The sequence below is a fragment of the Seriola lalandi genome, unplaced genomic scaffold (genome assembly GCF_002814215.2).
Source record: "Seriola lalandi dorsalis isolate HSWRI2012SDOR001 ecotype SW California unplaced genomic scaffold, Sedor1 jcf7180002054973, whole genome shotgun sequence".
Classification (NCBI taxonomy): Eukaryota; Metazoa; Chordata; class Actinopteri; order Carangiformes; family Carangidae; genus Seriola; species Seriola lalandi.
In genome coordinates, this window is record NW_019525523.1 from 1,812,554 (window position 1) to 1,829,998 (window position 17,445).

The 17,445-nt window shown below is 40.6% G+C and overlaps 3 protein-coding genes across 6 annotated transcripts in view; 2 read left to right on the plus strand and 1 right to left on the minus strand.

Moving 5' to 3' along the window:
* Positions 1 to 6: 6 nt before the first annotated feature.
* Positions 7 to 4,447, minus strand: phykpl (5-phosphohydroxy-L-lysine phospho-lyase). The gene is made up of 13 exons (XM_023396035.2): positions 4,289 to 4,447; positions 4,053 to 4,195; positions 3,808 to 3,926; positions 3,561 to 3,720; positions 3,401 to 3,475; positions 3,228 to 3,315; positions 3,022 to 3,138; positions 2,791 to 2,873; positions 2,469 to 2,694; positions 2,005 to 2,159; positions 774 to 863; positions 521 to 654; positions 7 to 348 (listed from the first exon to the last, which is right to left on the minus strand). Exons 1-13 carry the CDS (start codon positions 4,355 to 4,357, stop codon positions 305 to 307), a joined length of 1,503 nt encoding a protein of 500 aa, XP_023251803.1. The 5' UTR covers positions 4,358 to 4,447; the 3' UTR covers positions 7 to 304.
* Positions 4,448 to 4,768: 321 nt separating this feature from the next.
* On the plus strand, positions 4,769 to 10,850 carry LOC111646537 (protein FAM53C). Its single transcript, XM_023396053.2, has 5 exons — positions 4,769 to 4,823; positions 6,899 to 7,148; positions 7,251 to 7,311; positions 7,393 to 8,225; positions 9,313 to 10,850. Exons 2-5 carry the CDS (start codon positions 7,065 to 7,067, stop codon positions 9,559 to 9,561), a joined length of 1,227 nt encoding a protein of 408 aa, XP_023251821.1. The 5' UTR covers positions 4,769 to 4,823; positions 6,899 to 7,064; the 3' UTR covers positions 9,562 to 10,850.
* A 472-nt stretch (positions 10,851 to 11,322) lies between these two features.
* The window catches only part of LOC111646641 (C-terminal-binding protein 1-like), a 12,576-nt gene continuing 6,453 nt past the window's right edge, over positions 11,323 to 17,445 (plus strand). The window contains exons 1-3 of one of the 4 annotated variants that reach the window (XM_023396182.2): positions 11,323 to 11,425; positions 12,461 to 12,507; positions 12,899 to 13,042. In XM_023396182.2, coding sequence (XP_023251950.1) covers positions 12,982 to 13,042 — 61 coding nt within the window. In that variant the 5' untranslated portion in view covers positions 11,323 to 11,425; positions 12,461 to 12,507; positions 12,899 to 12,981. Of the gene's footprint in view, positions 11,426 to 11,452; positions 11,736 to 12,460; positions 12,508 to 12,898; positions 13,043 to 15,931; positions 16,077 to 17,445 lie in introns of those variants that run through there. The other 3 variants (XM_023396181.2, XM_023396183.2, XM_023396184.2) reach the window with 3 other exon arrangements.

Below are 17,445 nucleotides of genomic sequence, written 5' to 3' on the forward strand. Positions count from 1 at the left end.
CATCTACTGTCACTACTTTTCTATTCCCTAAATTTAAGCTTTCATATAAAAATTTACTGCTAGAGACAGTTGTATTACATCAGACTTTAACTAATGCATTTCAAAAACAAAGTGATGTGGTCCCCACAGTGGTCAGTGTTGAGTGCAAGGCGGCAACATGTTCTGCCAGGTGAAATGACTGAACTTGTTTGATCTACTGGAACCTCAAGTATAGACATTCATATCTCTACCTCTGAACTTTATGAATGTGACCTTCTGACAATGTCTGATGCAATTAAAAGTTTTTCTACAGGTTTAACAAACCTTAGATTTCTTCCTTTTCCGGTTTAAGGTCATTGGCTTCCACGTCTGTGAGAACAAGAAAATGTAACTTTATTCTGCACTTCAGTTATGAATGTGTGAAAGAAACTCTTTGTAGGCATCTTTTTTATTATTATTAAGTGTTTTGTGTTAAGCCGATTACATATATACAATCCTGTGGTACCAGTTTAAGTGTCAAGATGGTGTTTGTGTGATTAACCTTTGAGGATGCGGTCAATACATTGCACCACTAGTTCTGCATCCTCCATACTGAAGCACATAGGAGGTTTAAACTTCAAGACACTTTCCCAGGGGCCATCTGTACTGACACAGATTCGATCTTCCTCTTTCAACCTGATGTAAAGGGGACCACATGGCAAGTGTATACATGAGAAACAGACAGCGGACAGGCAAAAACTGCAAAACTATATCGATTAGCTACTGTATTGCACTTTAATCCCATAATTCCATACCTCTTCACCACCAATGCTGCTGTTTCTGTGGCAGGAGTCCTCTGCCCTCTGTCTTTAACCAGCTCAACACCCACAAACAGTCCTACACCTCTGTAAAAAAAAAAAAAATAGAGAAACATCTTTTTGTCACTTTTATGTCACGCCATTATGCTTAATATTATGTGTCAAAGTGGCAGTAGCTTGTATACACATTATCAAAACTGTGTGTATCTGAGGTGTATCTCAAGATTACATTATTTAGAGAGCAGGTTTTTTGTAATATTGAGGGAAGAGGGATTTTTTTAAGACTACAGTTGCTGGAAGTTAAGGAATTTATATCAATACCATCATTCTGAAGAAAAACATTTGATTAAACATCCAGGTTTGGCAAGGAAGCTCAATGCTCCTGATGGGTATGTCTAAAAAATGAGTTGCTGTAGTTTTTTGGTATTTTTGCTCCGCAAATTTTGCTTGGTATTTAAAAGAAATCAATGTCAAACTTAAGTGCCTTACAGAGTTTTTTTTTCGCAGAAAACATTTTGACATGTCAAGGTAGGAAAAGAAAGGGTGTAAATACGGCTAAATTGTATTACTGCTACAGACTGGGTGGTTTCACTGTCTTGACTTACTAGGACGTGATTAGCAGGACACATTGTTAGTGTTATGCTTAACACCCATGCTTTTCTTGCAATGATGAGTTAAAATATCTATTGTAAGGCAAGGCTCGCTACAAAAAATGAGAATAAATAAATTGGGATGAATTAAATGTTTCTGGGATAAGGGCGCATTTTTACTCTGGTGGTTTTGCATGCTTAACATGACATAATCTTATTTTGAATCCAATTAGCCTGTCTATAATGTAAAGTCCCAACGTGAGTTACAAGCTGTGTCATCTTCTCAGAGGCCCTGCACATTCACACACGGGTCTATTTTAGAAAAATACTTTCAAAGACTTAGTTATACTGATATGCAACTGACATTCTGATGCTGTATAATTTATGCTGTATGTGTTTATCAAGATGCATGATTTTCTGGTTACTGAGCACATTTCATTGTCATTACTTCTCTACAACTATTTCAAGCCAAGGCACCCAAGTGTGAAAAATTAGTGCAGCCAATTAAATATCAGCTCTCACACCAAAACATTCGAGCACTGTACCTGCTCACACTGTGAGCCTGGGCTCTGAGAATAGAATAGCACTAGCCTTTATGAGTTTGAAGAGCCGGAGTGAACTAGTTACTGCATCCCTACCTGACATCACCAATTATTTGATGTCTTTTTTGTAGTTTTGTGAGCAAATCTTTAAGATGTGCTCCGACTCTCGCGGCATTTCCTCTTAGGTCCTCCTCCTCTATCACATCCAGGACTGCCAGGCCAATTGCACATGACACTGGATTCCCTCCGAACTGTATGAAGTTGGACAGAAAACTTTCATCTCAATATATGCAACAAGGGTAGTCAAAACAAAATGTCCACAGAAATAGTACACTTGGAAAAATTTAAAAAAAATCTACCTTCAAAGAGCCTATGGTCATGTAACTGACACAAGTACTAATACAAATTCTTACTATGTGATCACATTTTACTATGAATGACATGATTAGTGTCAGACTATAAAATCATTATCAGATTACGACTCTAAAGCTGGGAAAAGCTATAGATGCAAACTTCAAGCAGCATTCTTTGATATTTCATTGAGGTTACTGTATAGTCACCGTATTGAAGTACTCCACTCCATTGGCTGTGAAAGCTCCAGCTATCTCCACAGTGGTTGCCACACATGCCAACGGATGGCCGTTGCCCATCGGTTTGCCCAAGGTCACTATGTCAGGACAGAAACCCTCTCCCTGCAGCTGGAAAGCCCAAAAGTGACTTCCCACACGTCCAAAACCTGTCTGCACCTCATCTGCCACATACACCCCACCAGCTGAGTGCACATATCTGGGGAGCGGATGAAGGAGACGTACCATGTCACCATTACTGCTCATGTGGCTGAGCGAAAAAAAAAAAAAACCTGGAAACTGAGTCACCACTCACTCTGCAACTTGAGCTGAGTATCCCTGAGGCAAGATGATTTGTCCTCCAACACTTGGCAATGATTCAGCAAAGAAGGCACAGATCTATGGGAAAAGGAAATATATAAGTAGTGTAAATGTTATGCGTTGTTCATGTTTATACAGCATTATTCTGGGTGTCTCTTTATGCTGGTAATTGTTTTGAATGTTATTAATTTTATTCAGGCTGCATGGAATATGTGTTGAAGTGTACCTTACGGCCTTTCTTGTGCACTTCCTCTATTATGTCTTTTACCGAATCAGCGTATGCTTGTCCTGGGTTGGGATGACTCTCTCTGTATATGCCTCTGTAGGTATCTGGTAAGGGTGCCTAGGTGGATGAAACACATTTTTTCAGAGAGGCAGAAGTCCACTGTTGGTCAGCAGTTTGTGTTATAATAGTTGTATGAATTTACACACCACATGAACCCATTCTTTCTGTCCTGCCAGTTTCCGGAACTTGTAAGGACTAATGTCGATGAGGGACATTAGATGCCCATGGTATGCACTAGTATAAAAGAAGAGTTAATTGCAATCAATAAGTAAGTGTATTGTCAGAGGGTGAGCGTGTTGCATTAGAACACAATACTTACTGATCAAGCACAATCACATCCTCATGTTGGGTGTGTTGCCGTGCCAAGCGTAGGGCGAGATCATTGGCCTCTGAACTGTCGGAAGAACAGATGGAAAGTAACTTGAATGATGTTTCAGGAATACTTTTCTGTATGGTGTGTGTCAAACAGCATTACTTACCCAGAGTTAACAAAGTAGAAAACACACAGTTTCTCAGGCAGGGTGGCAGCCAGACGGTCTGCATACAGGACTATGTTGTCATGCAGGAATCGTGAATTTGTGTTCAGGAGGTCCATTTGTGCTGCAGCAGCCTTTGTAATGCTTGGGTGACAATGGCCAACTACAACAGAAAAGACTCTGTATGTTTGCCAGCAAGAGACAGGAGTGTGATGAACTTCATTAATTAAAGGCAATAAATGCGTTTTACCATGATGAACGTTGCTGATGCAGTCCAGATAGCGCTGGTGATTTTCATCGAATAGATACTGTCCTCTTGCTCTTACTATTTTCACGGGGTCGTCTGAATAAAAGAGTCTACATGACTGCCTGTAATCGAACCAATTAATGTGTCAGTATCCTTCGTGCACTCACAGTAGCATATTATGCACGACATGACTATTGGCAAGCGCCATGAAAATCAGACAATGCTGGTCAAGATTCATTTGAACATACCCGATTAATCTCTTCCTCATTGCGAGAGTTTCTTCTTTCCTAAGTTTCTGAAGTGCCATGACTTCTTTGGTTTCTCTTGATGTAACGTGCACTAGTCTGCCCCCTTTCAATGTCTTAGAACTATGTGTCCCGTGGCTCTCCCTCTGCGATTGAAGGTAGAGTTAGGTTAGGATAGGTTAGGTTATAGTGAGGCGTAGCAGATATTTAGTCAGGTTAAGGTGAGGGGAAACATTTACAGGGAAACAGACTTCGAGTCCGACTTCATGGGATTGTTTTGCTGTCTCGTCCTGACACCAACCACGCATGCGTCAATGGTAGATTTGGGTTCAATTCAGTTAGCTTTGTTGCAGCATTGTACAACTGAGTTTTTTCTATTGCAGATATGGGTAAGCTGTGTAAATACACATATACCATACCACACATCGTTTAAATTTCGCTAAGACATTGTTTGGTCAGTTGTTGAGTTGATGCTGTCACTTTATTTAGAAGGGTCTAACTGTGGGGCTCTGTATGGGACAGAGACTTATAAAATAACATAAACACATGTTGCTGAAAATGTTTCTGTCAGTTGAAAATACGTGAACAAGTGTCATATTTGAAATGTATGTGCTATATAAGAATTATGAGATTTCTTACAAGCGCGAGTTTTGAGGCGGTGTATAAAAATACCTCTGTATTGGTATCGTCCAAAGGCTATAAATACTCCGCTTAACTGCGCTCTGTCCGGTGCGCTGTGTGCAGCTTCGGTTGCTAAGGAACCATTGAATGCAGGTAATACATCAGGACAGCTGTAGCATGCTAGCGTGCAAACAGGCTGCGTAACCAAGCTAACGCTGCAACTAATTTAGATGTAAATTATCGACCCAGCGTATAAATTCATCATTGACAATTTTCATATTCAATTCTCACGAATCGTGGCTACAACTGGGTACAATGACAAGCTAGTACCTTGTAGCAAACAGACCGAATGTAAGCAAACTAATGCTAGTAACGTTAGTTAGGGCACTTGTTATCGTCTCAGCTGGCTAACAGAACCGGCTAATAACTTGGTGCTCCGCGGGCTGCATCGTGTCGCTGAGCTAGCTTACTATATACTTTACCTACTAGCTAAAGTCGCTATACGATTTAGCCAGTAAATCTAGCCTCATCTTAATAAGTCCTACATGGCCAATGACAAACAGTTGTCCTACAGCTAACATTAGCGACAACGATATAGATCTTTAATTTTAATTAGCTAACACAATCGTGCTTTTTGGATGAGGGCAACCTGCGCAACACTGACTTAAACTTATGTTTTGGTTTGCACGTTAGTGAAGACTGAAAGTATGCGTAAGTCAGAACCAAATACCCGAACAGCCTTAATCAGTAGTGTTTTGTACTAGATATGTCTCGCATGTCGTTTTGACAACATCATGTCATTCATTTGTAGTCCCATCAACATTAAAGTTTCTAGGTCAGATTTAAAAGTGATGTTAAAGTTCTAAATCAGCTGGTGGTTGACAGTAACGCTCTTGGCTGTTTCTGAGCAAATGGAGTCATTTTGTTGTAAGCAGAACTTGTAGGCTTCTGGCATAGGATGAGGTTCAGCGTGTGCCCCTGTGTCGGTGAAGTAGCTTGTCCTCTGGCATGTGGAACTAGGCTAACAGTGTAGCACCATGTTCGCCACAAGGAGGAAGGCCCTGGAAGCCACATCTGACTGCCAAGAGCAAGTGTTGAAACAATGTCTCTTCATTGTGCAGACCTCTAAACGTCGTCAAGCGTTTTAATTCAGACTAAGACACACAATTTGAAGTTAATGCCGTTTATACATTGATACATGGTTTGTCAGCATTAAATGTGCTCTGGATTTTTGGTGCTCTGCACTTCCAGAGACCAGTGCAAAGGTTAAAAGGCCTTGTCACATGTGTAATACAATGGATAAAGATAACATTTTGTCTTTCTGTTTTAATTTCAATTTGAGATTTACAATGTTAAACTGTGCAAAGGTCTGCCAGTGCTGGTTAATCTTCAAAAATGTTTGTGGATTCAGAAACCATTGGATCTTAAAAGCTAGCTAACTGTGCTTTTGGCATAAGATGAAATGGACACACAGGCTGTCTTGTGGTTCTCTGCTCTCAAAGCACATCACACCATTTTGGCTTTGCCTTGGTAATATAAGCCCTCGAGACCTGGTCACTGTTCTTTTGTCCCCCTTGCAAAGATACTATGGCATGCTTCCAACTCCTATCCCCATTCATTTTTCACACACTTCCCCCATCCTTTCCCTTTTTGTCTCTCCCTCCCCCTTCCATTCTCTTCACAGCTCACAACTCTTGTCATTTGTGTTTATTGGACCCAACTGACTTTGATTGCCATGGTATTGCCCCAGAGGTTTCACTTGGGGTGTACTCAGCATTTTCTTTGAAATTACACTTGTTCATGTTTGTAGTCCCAATAAGAAGTGGCCATGTTCACTGTGCATGATGGAATGCGAAGTGTTTCTTTGTTCTGGGTCTCTTCACATCTATGTGTGTTCTCTCTGCCTTTTGTGAACATGAACTTCTGCCTTTGCCTTTCATGTGTGAATGAGGCAGTATGTAAATCTGAACCTGGGTCTCATATAGAAATACATGTCCAAATACTTGGAACTCATTTCTTCAGTCATTCTGTTCCTCTTTTGTGGGATTTTTCCACACAACAGTTATACCATGTTGAAGGAAAGTCCCCATTAGCAGTGTTTATACTTCTATCTGGCAAATTTATAAGCGTCTGTTCAATGAAGTGCTCTCTCTGCAATGTGTGTGCAACCAGTTTCAGTCAGTCTTGGACATTGTTTCATACGGATCCCTTCTCATCTGTTCCTGTAGGTGCCATAAAGATGATGGTGGAATAGTGAGCAAGCAGGTCAGTCTGGCTGGTTGAGGTGTGGAGGGGACACCACAAACCACGCCAGGATTCTGACTAATAAAATTTCCACTGCCCTCAGTAAATCTCCTCATCATCCATGTCTGTCCCTGCATCGTAGCTACAATTATGGTCACACTTATCACAGAGCAGCTCCGTAAGCAGAGTCTGGAAGAGCCTTATCACAAGGCTTTCTCATTCAATGTGAATGTGGTAAGTTGGAAACAAAACTAAACCCTTTTTTTTTAATAAATACTTTTTTTTTTTTTTTCCTTGATTTGTCTGAATTGGATTTAAGTTATGTTTCTGTTTCAGTCATTACCTGCAGTGGGCTCAAGTCCCACTGTCTCATGGAGTGCTTCTCGATCGAGACAAGGCAAGTTCATTGAATGAAGTGCAGCATCTGCAACCCATTGGTGGGGAAATCTGTCTCATGTATGTCTTTTGGCATTTTCAGAGACCAGCTCAGCTACACACTCATCATCCAAAGCCAATCTTCAGGATGATTCCTGTGGACTTGAGTCCCTATGGCCTCCTCCCCACTCTGGAGAACGTCTCCAGAGAACGGAGGTGTCCTTCATAGACAAGGCTTTCCAAAGCTCACCTCCGCCACCACCTCCAAAACGCCACTGTCGGTCCCTCTCTGTTCCAGAGGACCTGTCTCGGTGCCGCTCCACTTGGCATCCTAGTGCATCCAAGGTTTGGACCCCAGTCAAACGTGGCTGCCAAAGTGGAGGAGCATCTAGTTCAGGCTCTGGAGCCAGCTCTTTGCCACTTTGTGGTCCCAGTTCCTCTTTCACCTCTTCCTCCTTACACTCATCTTCTAGCCCTACCTTCTTTAGTTTAGCACTGTCCTCTGATTCCCCACTACCATGGAGCTTCCCATGGGACCCCTGTGACACACTGAAAGGAGCCTGCTCTGCATCCTTTGCCACTCCTTCCTCCTGCTCCTCTTCACCGGCCCCCCTGATTTCTCACTCAATGCTGCAGCGCCGCTTCTCCCTCTCCCCTGTGCACATTCAGGACACCTCTGTTGTGCTCCTGCCCCCCCAGCCCTCCCCTGCTTCTGCTTTGACATATGGCTGTGCTGGCATGGAGCACCCAGCCCTTTCTCCATCTCCCACTTCAGCCTGCAGTACACCATCCTCCTCTAGGCGCGACCTGCATCCGGCACTGCCGCGATGCCACTCACAGCCCTGCGACATGCGCAAACCTCGCTTGAAGAGGCGCCATGACCCAGATGTTATCCCGTACCCCAGGCCAGGCCTTGACTTCAGCAAGATGACACAGGTGAGCTTGAAAGTCCAATGAACTGTCATGGTATGTTGTCGCTCTCAGTCTCTTTTTATATTGGTGCATATGTGGAGATACACATTGATGCTGGTATCAGGAAGTAATCGGCAGGGCTGAGTTCACTTGTGTCCATTTTTCTTTTTTTTTTTTTTTACTTGGAGAACATTAGTAGGTCTCTGGCAGCACCCCATCCCCCACAACTGTGGCTCAGCTCAGTTAAGCTTGACCCCCTATGCTATCACCTGTACTCATTTCAGATGGGTGGGATCATTAGTGAGAAATGGGGGGGGGGGGGGCCCAGATTGGTGTCCATATTCCTGTTTTGTTCACATTGGTGCAGATGAGTTTTGATTCTGGGATATGTTTTTGGTGAAGGTAATTTTACCCACTTGGCAACAAACACAATAACACAAATTCTAATCATTTTGACCCATGTGTTATAAGACTTGTCACAGGTTTCCCTGGTTGCAGCTGCTTAATAAAGCATATGAGAAGGAGTTCATAAAGGCTGTCCAGGCAAAATTTTTAAGACTGACAATTTCGACTTTTTAAAAAATTTTTTTTTTTTAAGTTTACCTTTCACTTATTCTGCGCTAATGTGTTACCATAAAAAACCACCTGTACACACTCAGTTAGGTAACAAAAAATTACAGTAATTTGGTTGGCTGGTGCCCATGATGCTTACCCACACATTCTGATCTACGTGTCAAATAGGTTGTTACATATTTAACACACTTAACAGGATTAAATAACATTAATGTAAATTACATTATTTGAATAGGAGTCTCAAGGTTGTAGAGTGTTTAGGCTGATTCTTTTGGCCAAGTCACACATGCCATACTTTACCAAAGAAACAGGCACTGCCATCCACGCAGAGTTCTTGGAATTGCCAGTGATGTCATTACTGCACCACCTTTATTTTATTACCTTTGGGTGTGGAACCTGGTATCAGGATGAAGCTGATAATTCAGCTCTATTAATGAACACTGGGAATGAGACTACGGTCCCATTTTAGTGAGGTGTTTTGCCACATGTTTAATAGAATTGTCACATGATGCTCATAACGCTTCTGTCCCCTATGTAGATTGGTAATCGTGAGAGCCAAGCATGTGGCACAGGTGGCTGCATAGTTCCAGTTTCCTCCCAGGCAGAACAGCGCTCAGCCTTCTCACCTGCTGAGTTCCTGGGACGAGCCAGCATTGGGCCACTAAGTGAAAGTGAAGAAGATGAGGAAGAAGATAAAAGAAAAAGGACTGTTATAGATGGAGGACAAAAGATTGTTTTTGAAAGAGACTGCACAGAACTGGACTTGAACCTTATAGAAGAAAACTGACCACTCCTTGGGTGCTCCCAGTGTGATTACTGCATTCATAACCATGTTAAGCACACCTGTAGGCTTTGTGCGCTCTTCTGGCAGAATCCTTGGGAACCTGCTGCCCTCCTAAGGCATATGACCAGAGTTCGTAATCAAGAACCAAGTAATTAGGAGCTAATATCAAATTACAATATTATGATTCTAACACTTGAGCTAGTTCACTGTTCAACATTTCACAAAAATGTCAGTGCCTGCCTATTCACTCCATAGGGAAATGTGCATGAGCAAATAAGCGAGTTTTCATGCACACGGATTTTTGGCGACTATTTCATATTGATACAAGTCTTAATTAGCATTAATCATCAGTATGCATCTTGATATCCTTATCAAAGAACACTATATACTGCAGGAAGCAGAATATTCTTAATATTTCGTCATAAGTGATTTGAATACACACTCAAGGCAATATTTGAGTGGGAAAGAGGTAAGCACTCCTCAGTGCCCCATCAGTTACTGGTGTGTAGTCAGTCTACTTTAGTATTCGGGTCTCTGAATTTGGACGCGAGTATATGTGAGCAGGTAATGGTGGACATAATGTTGCCATGTGTCGGTCAAAATAATATGCGAGTAGTCCAAACAACATAAGAATACTATCTATATGTAAATGCTCTCCTGTTGGTTGAACAGGATACATTCCAAGTTTTTGCTGCAGATCTTGAAATCCTTCACAAATCCCAAAAAAATCTACTTTAACTGTTGTTCTGTCATCAATTTAGCCTGCTGTTTTGGAGCAACTCCATATCATCAAAGGGAAGCTTTTCTTGTGATAGAAGAAAGGATACCTCGCCCTTTTTGTTAATATGTGCTTTTCTTTTTGGAGTTTTATCAATTTCTTGAACATAAACACACCTTTTCAGCACTCATACTGATGATATTGTAAACTGACCATGCCTTAAGCTTAAAATACAGAGTTCTTGGTGCTCTGGTCTTCTTTTCACAGCCAGACATTTTTGCAATCTCCATTTGCGCTGATTCAGATATTTTTGAACAGGTGGCACATGCACTATAATAGTCAGTTGAATAACTGAATTGATGCTGCAGCTGGACTTCATAGGGCACAATGAAATGTACTGTACAGTGGTTAGAGTGAGTACACACGTCGAGCCAATTCTATGAGTGTATGTGACAAAGGTGGTAGTGATGCAAATGATTTGGTGGCCTTTCAGAAATGATTTTTCATGTGTTTTCAGATGGAAATATTACTGTTGCACAATTTATGTACAAATAAAATTTAATAGAGAATGATATTTTTTTTTCAAAAAGTGTCTTGTCTTCCATTGAAAAATAATTTATCCTTCCTGGATTCAAGTAAAAGAGCAGGGGGCCAAATGATTATCAGATTACTGTGTGACCTCTAGCGGCTGATTTAAGTATAATACAGATTTTGCTTCGGAATTTAAAATATTAATTTCATTTTTACTTTAGCAGCACGTATTTGTGCATAGATGGCTAATTTTTATATTAGAGGAAAAACATTTCACACCAACATTATTAACCTGAATTAAATCTATGTAAAACTGAAAAATTAATGAATCGTTGGATCTTTGAAATTATTCAAATGCGGATAAAGTTAAAGTACACTGGAAAAGTTTTTTGGTAATTGCATAAGCAGTCTTGTAACTGCTGAGGAGTCTTGCATGTCTTGGTCAGCCGTGGAAGGTGAGGGCGCTCCTTCCAGGCCAACGTTGATTTTTCACAGACCGTCTGACCCCCCCAACAGCAAGCCACTTCCTCTTTTGTCTAATTTCATGGCGATCGGGAGAGAGGGAACACCACCGACGCACGCACACTGTCTCAGCACTCTTGAAAGAGTTTTTTCGGGGTAAATAATTGACAATTTTTGCAAGATTCGGTCACTGGGTTTCAAAGTAGTATTGCTTGAATTCAGTAATGTGGGTGATTCACCTTTCCCTGTAGAATTAATTCATTTTTTCAGCTTCTGGATCAGATATTTCACATTGTAGCGCCACTCGCTGATAACAAATCGGACGAAATGGGCTCCCCCTCCGCCTGCATCTTTCCCACACACTCAGCGGCACGCTAGTTAACGGCTCTGGCTAGCTAGCGTTAGCAACGCTGCAAACGCCTAATATGTGTAGCTATGGAGATGCTTTATTTTGACACACTTCAAAGTTAGTGGCTGATAATTAACATTCAATACTGTGTATGTTCGAGAGTTAGCAAGAATTTGTAGTTACATTAAAATGTTAGCCACTTAAAGTCCTCAAATGTTTGTGTTTGGATTAGCTAGCCAACATCGGCTAGTTAGCTGCCATGCTATGTATTTAGTTAGCGTTAGCCTGGGTCGCGATTCAGAAGTTAATGTTATCTGAACTACCTCAGAACGAACAGACTAAGCGTGGAAGGTTTGTCACCTAACATGAATTAAATAATTGTAGTATTTGCATGGAACAGATAAATGTCCACCATTCATTTTAAGAGTCCCGGGTATTCTTGGTAGCTGAGAAAAGGGTTAGCTAGCTAGTTAACGGTAACTTGGCAGCTAACGAGAGGCTCTGTGATGTTGCATCGTGAAGTTACCGTTAAAGTTAGACACCCATACGTATAACGTTAACTGTGTACGAGTAGTGTTGTTTTTGCAAGCTATAGTAAAGTTGACCGCTAACAGGTTGAAAAGATAAAACTAGTGAACTGTAAGAGTAAAGTGACTTGAGTACCAGCCAGTTTTGAACGCTAAAATGACTTTAATCAAACAAGTTTATCACCGGGAGATGCACATAACAGTACATTTTAGTGTGTATGAAAGCTTTGCCAGTATTGGTAACATGGAGTGCAATGATTCTAACTGAATGACACTATCATATCTGAAGCCAGTATACCTCTTCTTTGTTTACAGTGTAAACTAAGTTGTCAATCATTGGCATAACGAACATTGTTCTCCAGGTGAGTTTCTGTCTACAGTTTGCTACTATAGAAATAGCCCACTATCACGAATTTCTCTGCTTTTAATTTGATGAACTTAGTTTTTTTCCAGTGGTGAGTGAATGGTTACTGTTCAGCCTGAACTTTTCAAATATCCCTTTTCATTGTTTTAATTGTTACACATGAATGTACTACATTTTCATGCCAGGTAAGCTGCGGAGACCAGCTGCCGAAATATAAAACAATTGTTCAGTGCTAATTTTAACACAAAATTCCTTGTCCAGTGCCCAATTTGTATTTTTCTACAGTTCACTATTCTTGAGAACATGAAGTCATTCAGGTAGTTCCATAAGGAATTATAAACAAGTGCCTTAATGTTATTTCTTTACTGACTTTTCGTATTTGTGTGCAGGTGAATCTAAGTGGACATCATTAAAGGGGCCCCATAGCACTTGGATCTGTTCTTCTCTGTCCCAGGTTCAGACTGCTTGGTCTATGGCGCTGATGGACAAACACAAACAGGTCAAGCGGCAGAGACTTGACCGCATTTGTGAGGGTGAGAGTTCATAAATACTCATACCAAGTAAAAGTAAATATGTGGGAGGTATATTTTGTTACTTTGATGTAAACTTAAACTTTTAAATTAAAACTTTATTGTATTATACACAGGCCATCATACCTATATAAGTCATACCCTTGTACTAATGAAAGATAATCTTTCATACCTGATTGCAAAGTATATGTCATGACTTAATTAAACTAGAAAATTGATCAAAGTTTGCGCATTCTCTGAAATCAGATACTAACAGTTGTTTATTGGGTCATTCATGCCAATCCACCCAGAATTCAGAATTTCATGAAGAACAAGTTCATGTCATGGATATTCTCGGAAAAAATATCATCTAAAAACTTCTGTTAAATTCATGGGCCTTTGAAAATGCTGTAGCTCTGCTCCAAATAGTTTTCTTATGAATTTTTTAAGTTTGGACCTTGGAGCTAAATTTTTAAAAAATAATTTTTGCGATTCTTTGTGTCTGTATTTTAAGAATCACCAGCAACTTATTTTTAGTTGAAATTTCTACTGAACATGAAAACCTAAAGATAATGAATGTTTTACATTAGTAATCAAATTAATAAAACTTTTTTTTTTTTCTTATTAGAATGAAGACTTGAATTTTAAAAATGAATATCTCTTCTAGTATTCATTATTTTGGAATCAAATTTAGATTCTGTGTAGTATTGATATAGTTTTATCACATCTAGAAGTTATTTGGTCCTGCATAAGTAAATATAACATTGGAGCTTTAAAAAAAAAACAAACACTTTTTAAGATATATTTACTCCCTATCCCAAGAACGAATATTTTAATTTTCTGGAACAGTGCTAATATTCATTGCTGATATATAAGAATTTAAAAATGTTATATTACTCATTTATCTCATTTAAAAATGATTTGAAAATAGCATAGGTAGATATTTTTACTATATGGACTTAAAGGTTCTTTGTTTGCAAGTTACAAATTGTAATGGTGTTGTTTGTCACTTACTAAACGATGTCACCTCTTTGCATATGTTGGGACAAAATATTAATCTTAGTTCCTTAGTTCAGAACAAACATTATTTTTCAGTTTCAGACTCTTCTGAACTAATTTCTTACATCATGGGCTAGTAGCATTAGAAAACAATAAAGCAAGTCTGGGCTAATTCCACCTGAAACAGGTTTGGACAGATTAATTAAAAATGGATTGCAACATACCCAAATATATAAACAAGTGAAATCAAAATTAATCTCATCATTAAGGAGTTCCGTGTGATAGTGAGACCATGGAAAAAGCCTAGAGGAACAAGTCAACTGTCACAAGACAACTTACACTAATGGAAAAGTTGTGCTTTTGAGTTTGGCTCAGTTGGGAAGGAACTGTTGAAGTTGAGAAGTGGATATTTGACTTGACAGATGATGCCACAGTTTGGTTGCATTACCAGAGGTACTTTTTGGGGAAATATAGCTTTCTCCAGAAAGAGTTTTGTGATTCCTTTAGCTTGCAGCAGTGGTACCCCCATGCCCTCCTTGATGAAGGACTCAGAATCCACTGATGGAACAGAAACTGATATAAAAGAGACAAATCCAACTGCGGAGAATGCAAATTCTTACATGACGGAGTCATATAACATCTTTAAATGTTTTATATAGCTGCAATGAATATTAGCACTTTTCCATGAAAAGGTTTTAAGGAAATTAAAACAATCCTTGCAATAATATCTTAACAGGCCAGAATTTTAGCTCTTAAGCTGTATGGCGCTCAGTTTTTTATGTAGGACCACATAACTTTGAGATGTGATAGAAGTATATTGATACCACACAGAATCAAAATTTGATTTTTAGAAAGTGATAACTAGTGGAGATATTAATTTTAGAAAAGGGTAAAAAAATATATATTTTATTATTTTTGATTACTGTAAAACTTTCAAAAATAACTATATACCTAAATACATGTTGCAAAATATCCAGTGTTTCTTGGATGTACAGTAAAAATTTCAACTCAGTCCATTTTTAAAATAAGCAATGTGTAAGGCTTACAATACACACACAAAGAATCACAAAAATTATGAAATTTTGCTCTGAGGGCCAAACTTCATAAATGCAAATCTAAAAAATAATTTGGATTAGAGCTTTAGGATTTTGCAAGGTGCCATGAAATGGAATTTTTTGGAGAAAAACTAAGACGTGAAATGGGAGGTCCTGGGTTATTTGGTATGGAATTACCCTATTATGCATTTATGCATATTTTGCATAATTCTGCTCTTTAATAGCTGCTTTTGATGTATTTTCTCACTGCTCCAGGAACTTTGTGGTTTTGATGAAATATTGTTTGTTTTATGGTAATGAAATGCTATTGGTTAACACACTTGACTGGTGTTCGTCACCTTAGGTAGTTAAGTGACCCGCTTTATGTTTCTTACTTCCTCTCAGTGTGGAGGAGTGTGGAGGAGATTGCTGTTTTTTGTTTTTCTTATTTTTAGTTAAATTGATGTGCATGGAATATACATATGGAAACTTTGTAGTGTCTTTCATATTGAGGATAACAAGTAAACTTTTTATGTTGCTGCAAGCAAATGCAGTCATGGCCGCTACATAGAAGACTTCTAGAGGAGACAGTATTTTGAGCTGGAGTAGTGTGTAGACGATGGAGATCACACATAATGGTGCACTAAAATGGAGGGAACAGTCTGTGAGCGTCTCAGGAGACGGGTGAAAGGGAGAGGACAAGGTGAAGGGTCGTGGGGCAGGGAAATGGGCCAGCTGTCTCTTTAAAAAATGACAACAGCCCAAACCGCCCTCGGCCTCAGCTTCGGCTATGCTAATGAGGTTAGTGCTGGTTGGCTGGCCCTCAATGGAGCTGCATATGATTGGAGGCTGCTCATGGGGGAGGGACTGGGCGTGGATGACAGCTGGGATCCAGCCAGCCAAGAGCAGGCTGACAGAGAGAGGGAGAAAAAAAGAGCGATAGAGGGAGAGCAAGGCGAGAGAGGGAGAGAGAGAGAGAGAGAGAGAGAGAGAGGAAGACAGGCTGACAGACTTCATAATGCAAGGTTAGGCCCGGTGCTCATGTGTTTTCTATTTGGCATGTGTTTTTGAAATTTGTGAACTATGGGGGGGGTCTAAGAATTGGGTGTGGTGCAGCTATGTGTGTGCAGTTTCCCTTTTTGTGTTCAGCGCGTATTTGTGTTGCCGCAGCCGTTGAGAAGGAACTGAATAACCAAGTGTGTGTGTGTGCCTAGCTGTGTCTGGGTGGAGTACGGCTGCTGCTTGCTGCATTATCATCGTTCGCTGCCCCTCCCCCCTCACCTCTTACTCCTCCAACTGCGCCAGAGGGAGAGAGGAGGAGGGAGTGAGGGGAAAGAAAGGGAGAGAGGGTGGGGGGAATGAATGAATCACTGAATGAATTGTATTGTGTGTGCGGCCATGCTTGTGCTTCGTAGGCCTCGGGTATGCCAGTGTCCTTTACTCAGATTACCCCGTGTGTAGGCCTACTTGTGTATTTCTAGAACTACTTTTTCAGAGAGCGTCTTTGTGATGAGCCCCGTTTGATTTCTCTACATAGTAAGAGTCTCTTTATGCTTTCAGTGTGTTGCAGTAAGCCTGTTAGCATTCTTGAGCCATTTGCAATGAATGTGAATCACACTGCTAAACCTAGCCTAGTAAATTGTAATTTTTTTTATAAGAGTACCAGGCTGCATGTTTTCCTTGGTGTTTTTAGCTGTGTACATTTAATGCATGCTTTGGGAAATGCTCAGACGTCAGAGGAAGTGTTCACAAATATTTGTTTTCCACCTTCGGCTACCAGCTCCCTTCCCTCCTCTGCAGTCTCACCATTACCTCCTGCCCTCTGTCCAAGTAAATGTTCCAGCTAGACACACTCCCCCACCCCGGGAGACACACACACACCTGTCACACAGCAGGGACAAGATAGTGTGTACTGGTGCATGTGTGGGGTTAGTCCAAGCTAAGAACTGCTGAGAAGAAATAGGGAGAGAGGTGTAAAGAGCAACACTAACAAAACCATTAGTGTTAATTTATTTAATTTCCCCTCATTTCACACTAATGCGCTGGCAGAGATGTGGCATTTATTTCTGGCATTGATTTGTTATTGACTTTTTTTGGCCGAATGGTAAATGGCCATGGTGCCACATGGGCCAAATGCACAGATTCTTGCCAGAAAGGTGTGTGTGTGCGTGTGTGTGTGTGTGTGTGTGTGTGTGTGTGTGTTTATCTGTGTGTGTCTGAAGAAAGGGGGTGAACCAGAGAAATAGGAAGGAGGGACTCTTCCAGACGGGAGAATTTAGGTCATGACTCAGACCCCCTCATGAACCCCCACCACCTCCTTTCTGAGACCCCTCAGTTTTCTCCACCCCTCCCCCAGCCGCCACACTCCATCACCTCTCCCCCTCCTGTCCCAGC